General features: G+C 46.3%; 1 protein-coding gene across 4 annotated transcripts in view; it reads left to right on the forward strand.

The window, feature by feature from the left end:
* The window catches only part of SYT17 (synaptotagmin 17), a 68,011-nt gene extending 63,172 nt beyond the window's left edge, over window positions 1-4,839 (forward strand). For all 4 annotated transcript variants that reach the window (XM_090279134.1, XM_090279132.1, XM_090279133.1 and 1 more), the window contains one exon: window positions 3,529-4,839. In XM_090279134.1, coding sequence (XP_090135260.1) covers window positions 3,529-3,725 — 197 coding nt within the window. In that variant the 3' untranslated portion in view covers window positions 3,726-4,839. The remainder of the gene's footprint in view (window positions 1-3,528) is intronic.
* Window positions 4,840-6,000: the final 1,161 nt, after the last annotated feature.

Genomic DNA, 6,000 nt, shown 5'->3' on the forward strand with positions numbered 1-6,000 from the left:
GATATTATTTCTATTCTAGATATTAATATATTTTTAACAAGAAGAGACTGTGTTTACATATATTGTTTTGCAACTCGCTTTTGTCTCCTAGCAATAATAGGTCTTGGAGGTTTTTCTGTGTATATATATAGATCTGTCTCATTTTTAACAGTAACATTGGTTTCTGTGCTACTGTTACATCAGATATTATCTAATTAATCCCTCCTGTCTAAGTCTGGGTGTCTCCCAGATCTGATCCTAAGACAATGACTTGGGTGCTGGCAGGCTGCTGGGAAGGTGAGCCCCAGAAGCAATGGTCAGGGAGTAGGGAGGGGAGGCGGGCCACTCAGGGACGTTTGATGAGTGGGTAACTGCAGCTCAGGAGGTCCTAAGACCAGCATCAGGTTCAGCGATGTGAAGGATTCACAGAACTCAGAAAAGTTGTTATACTCATGGTTATAATTTATTACAGCAAAGGATCCAGACTGACACCAGCAAAGGGACAAGGTGTGCAAGGCAGAGTCCAGGAGAGCCCAGGCACAAGCTTCTAGTCATCCTCTCCCAGGGGAGGCCTAGGGACAGCACTTAATTCTCCCAGTAACCATGGTGGCAACACACTCAGAGTACTGCCAACCAGGGAAGACCACTCGAACCTTGGTGTCCGGGATATTGATGGGGACTCAGTCACATAGGCATGGCTGACCATCCAAGTGGCTTACCCTAGTCCCCGAACTCTTTCAAGGTCATGTTGATACTGAGTGGCCCAAGGGTCCCTGCCATAAATCACACTATTAGCAGAGAGTAATGTGGTCCAGGCAGAGAATGGTGGGATCTGGTGGTAGGACACTGTCCACAGAAGCCACGGGTAGCCTGCAGGGTGGACTGAGAGGATGGGCAGGCACCAACGGCTTCAGCTACACTTCCTCAGGGACATTTTTGTTATTTCTATTTTTCATTCTTATAAACAATATTCCAGAGCAGGGCTCAGCAAGCGTTCCTGTAAAAGCCGAGGTAGTAAATATTTTCGCTTTGGGCCACATGGTTTATCTTGAAACTGCTCGGCTGTGCTGCTGTTGTGCAGAGGCAGCCGCGGGCATTACGTAAACAAGTGGGTCTGCCTGGCTTCCAGCAGAACTTGGAAGGAACAGGTGGCAGGCCAGGTTTGGTTTGGAGGCTCTGGTGTGCCGACCCCTGCTGCAGAAAGCATCCTGGTCTGGTGTGTGTATCTTTGTCCATTTGTGCAGATAATTTTGTGGGGTAGACCCCTAGAAGTAGAGTTGGCTGGGTCATGAGTTATGACGTTTTTATTTTGAGCAGATACTGTGAAGTGCTCCCAAAAGTTGAACCAACTTCCTCTTTCAGCAACAATGCATGAGAGTGAGATTTCCTTTCTTAAAACCCCTTCCCCAGGGAAGCAAAACCTATACTTATTAACTAAGATGTTCTGCATTTTCATTTGAGCCTTGGTGAGGCAGAGGAAGAGAGAATATTTTGTCCCCAGGGAAGGAAAGCAAATGGGGTCTAAAATGGTCTCATAATAATATCTTGCTAAATAAATAAATAAATAAATAGTATCTTGCTTTAGATTCAAGGCCCAGAGAGACGGAGATGTGGGTGACTTATTCTCATTTGGCGAGATCAAACCTTGCACTGCCCATCACGTGTGGTACAAAACAGCCCTGAGTGTTACTAATCAAAAACAGTTTTTTCAGATGCATCAGAGAGCTCCTTAGTGTTTTTTTTTTATTAAGCAAAGATTCCATTCCTAATTTTCATGTCAGTGAGGTCCACCTGTGTATACTGAACTCTTTACCAAATGTACAAAAAATATACATGTTCCAATTTTTGTCCTTGGAGCTGACAGGTACGGGACACTCTTGATTGAGACATGACGGTGTTCCACTTAGCCTAGTTCCTCAGCCTAGTTCACTCTAAGTCTTTTTGGTTTTTAGACTATGGATGAGGTTTTTGTTCTTGTTTTTCTACCCCCACCCCCCTGTTTTATCATTTGGAATTCTTGTTGTGAACCCCACAGGGGAGAGCAGAGACTCCTTAGCATTCAGACTCTGTTCGGAACTGCATATTTTAGCTGGTGTATTTGATAATGGCTCCCCTCCTGGGATGCAGCCCGTCTTGCTGGGTTCACCCTTTGCTGGGCTCACGCTGGGTGAATCTGTGATATTTCCCGTTCTGTAGTCCTTCATTTATAACGCAGACGCAGCCTGCCTTCCCGGTAATGAGATGGCATGCCTGGACTGCCCACACGCAGATAAAGAATTAGGCGAAACTTGGCTGGGAAGATAAATCAAGCTAACTATCTCATTAGGCTTGAAAGACACAAATTAAGCTTGCATTGGAATTAACAGAAAAGCCTTCCAAAGAGACATGCAGTACAACAAGAGACAGAAGAAATTGCTGTAGTCATTCCTCTCAGGAAACTTGCTTCTGTTGCCGGGAATGGAGGAAATATTAAATCTCTTTTTAAAAAGGTCACAGCCAGAAATATAAACTTGAAGTAGCAGTGCTTACTGTGTGCTATAGGTAGGCACTGTGTGCTGACAGTTTTACTCATTGAAACCTCACAACAAACTTGTGAGGTAAGGTGCTATTAAGATTGCCATTGAACCGCCCTGACCGAGTAGCTCAGTTGGTAGTGTCATCCCAATATGCCAAGGTTGTGGGTTCGAGCCTTGGTCGGGGAACATACAAGAATCAACCAATGAATGCATAAATAGGTGGAATAAGAAGTCCATGTTTCTTTCTCTTTCTCTCTCTCCCCTCCTCCTCTTCTGAACCAAGAGGAAACTGAGTTGCAGAGGGGTTCCTTCCCTTGCCTCAGGGTCCCAGAGCTAGTCAAGGGACAGAGCCCGGATTCACACAGGATGTCTGGCCCCAAGGCCTGCAGCATAACTAGTGGTTCTTATCTGGAATGACTTGGGCCCCCCCACCCCAGGGATGGTTGGCCATGTCTGGAGACATTTTGGGTTGTGCCTACTGGGGGTAAGGGTGCTACTGGCATCTAGTTAGGTAGAGGCCTGAGGTGCAGAACAGGCCCCCCAACCACGACTGATCCGGCCCCAGATGTCGCAGTGTTGTGACCACCCTGGGGTAACTGCTCAGCTGGACTCCAGTGGTGGCGCTCTGTTCCACTGGAACTAGCCAGTCACCGAGCTCTGCAGGCAGCATGGCAACCAGACGTAAGTTTCAAGGTACACGTTGCTGGGCTGGCAGTGGTGGCAGTTGGGGGGCAGCCATGGGGCTTTCCAGAAGAAAGAACAGCCAAGAGAGAGGCCGGGAGGCAGTCCACGCCTGGCATGGTGCGAGGCAGCAGGAAACCGGGTGTCACTTGAACAGAGAGCCTGTGGGAGAACAAGCTGAGGGAGTCAAAGAAACAGACAATGTCCTAAAAGCCAGATCCTGTGTCTGCTGTAGAGTAATGTGTAGACTAATGACCTCTGTCTTGTTCCTGCCTCCTGTTCTGTTCCCCTCCTTCCCCTTCCTCATCCCCCCTACCCATGTCCCCCGACCCCTGTCCCTGTGGCTCTGTAGTGTTTGGTCACAACATGAAGAGCAGCAACGACTTCATTGGGAGGATTGTCATCGGCCAGTACTCTTCAGGCCCCTCCGAATCTAACCACTGGCGGCGGATGCTCAACACCCACCGCACGGCTGTGGAGCAGTGGCACAGCCTAAGGTCCCGGGCTGAGTGTGACCGCGTGTCTCCTGCCTCGCTGGAGGTGACCTGAGGGCTGCAGGGAAGGCAGGTGTCGTTTGTAAAAAAAAAAAAAGGGAAGAAAATTTAAGACAAAAATGTGTCATCTACCTATTACATCCACACCTACATACACACACCCCAAATTCTCTCAGAACTGAGAGGAAGTTGACTGTTGATCACAAATGGCTACCCTCAATGAGCGAGGTTTGAGAACTTTCTGAAAGCCCCATCCATATGCCACAAGCTAAGCGGGCACTGCTCTGAGACTTATTGGCAGCGCTTGTTCTTATACAAATGCACTTTCAACCTTCAGGCCAGAGAAGGGGCCTCCCAAAGGGTGCCTCTGTCAAGATGAAATTTTCCAAGAGTTCGGCCAATGTGGGAGAGGCCCAACCCCAAACCCACTAGGTGACTTAGGAACAGGCTACTATTCCCTAGGGTTCTTCGAACCCGATACCTTTCCTCCAAAGTGTAAGTACTTTGTAGTCTATTTCATGGACATGATGCATAGCTTAGACTGTTTGGAGAACCAATTGGCAACAAAAAAATATTCCAGTGTAAGAAACCTCTCCTGGATTAACTGAATTTTTCCTTGTGTTAGCTTATTCCTGAGTAGTCCCTGTGGGTACGTGTGTGGATGTTCTCGTGCGTGTGCCCTCACAGGCAAACGTGTGTACCTGCGTGTCCTTTTAGTGAGCAAGGCAGTGGGCCAGGACCTCAATCCTGAGCATTCCCTTCTCTCTGCCTCTCCCATCAGTGAATTTCACCCAGTGTCCTCCTGTCTGGCAAGACCCCACCGCTAGTAACAGTAGTGTGTATGTGTGGCAAGAAAATAGAATATGATAGAGCAAAAGCAACATTTTTCAACCAAATCATGGTGATTGTGAATCACAGAAGACCTGCACAGGACAGTGCCGTGGATTAAAATGGCCACCACACCCTCATCCAGGATGATCTCCTTCCTTGTCACACTCTGGGGAGCTTTCTGTATTTGTGTGTAAGCCAAAGTCATTTGTTGTGCTAAGGAATTAGCATAGTTAGAATAGATCTCTCTACTGGATGCTTCTGTATCTTTTCCCACAGCCTATTGTCTGGTATACTGGGGAGCTATTTGTTGAAATTAAAGATTATTTATTTGTGCCATGCATTTGAGTTATCTTTTTTTTCTTCAGGAACACAGGGCATAGAGGGTGGGAGGGTGTTTCGGTTACTACTGCTGTGTAACCAACCATCCTGATGACTCAAAGCACCTATATTTATGATGCTTGTGGATTTTATGGGTCAAGAATTGAGACCAGACACATCAGGGATGGCTCATCTCTGCTCCATGGCACTTAGGCCCTCAGCTGAAGCTCAAGGGCCACATTGGGTAGAACCAGACAGCCAGGCATCCTAGACATTGTTGGTAACATTAAAGCATGGTCTTGGAAGAACAGTTGAAAACATTAAAGTATATTAATCTGATAACTGATAAGAGAACCCGTACAAAGAGAAGACAAGGATTTAACATAAACTAGTTTAAGTGAAAAAAGAAGTCCTGCTTTCAGGTATAGCTTGATCCAGGTGCTCAAATGAGGTCATCAGGGCTTGTTTATCACTCTTGTCTCCTGAACAGGCTCTTCTCATTCAGTGAGCATCATGGTTACCAGCAGCTTAATAGTCCTAACTCATATGCCTCATCAAGATCCAGCTTAAATTGTAACTTTCTGATTTCCAAGACAGAAATAACAGCTCCCCCCCCAAAGCAAGAAGAACCTTATATTTTTATTTAATTCTTGTAATAACTACTACCATTTATTAAATGAGATTGCATACCCAGTTTGTATAATCTCATTTAATCTTCACAACAACCTTTTGATGTAGGAGCTCTTCTTATTCCTTCCAGATGAGGAAACTGAGGCTCTTTTCTATTTTAAAACTGCCCATTTGTTCAGGACAAGATCCTTGGCTATTTAGCTTTTTATTAGTCATGCCCAGCTCAAGGTTTGACTCTAGTAAATGTCCCTGGGCTGAGAAATTAGCTGAGATGACTTCATTCCTCCCAGCCTCATGGCCCTCTGGTGTCTCCCACTCTGGAGTGGAGGTGGCATGGAGGTCAAGGGGAAAAGGCAGGAGGTCTGGGATAGGTTGTGTTTCTCAGGATTGAAAAAGAGAAGGCATTTTCCTTTTCTATAAAATGGCTTTCTTACTGAGGATAAAAATATGAGAGAACCAACGGAATGAGGGAAGACAGGTACATACAGGCATCAGGACTAGCGTTTAGGTAATTCAGTGATTGGGCCCAGGGCTTCCGCACTAAAGTCATG

This window comes from Furipterus horrens, unplaced genomic scaffold (genome assembly GCF_987537825.1).
Source record: "Furipterus horrens unplaced genomic scaffold, mFurHor1.1.pri manual_scaffold_5, whole genome shotgun sequence".
In the NCBI taxonomy this organism is placed as follows: domain Eukaryota; kingdom Metazoa; phylum Chordata; class Mammalia; order Chiroptera; family Furipteridae; genus Furipterus; species Furipterus horrens.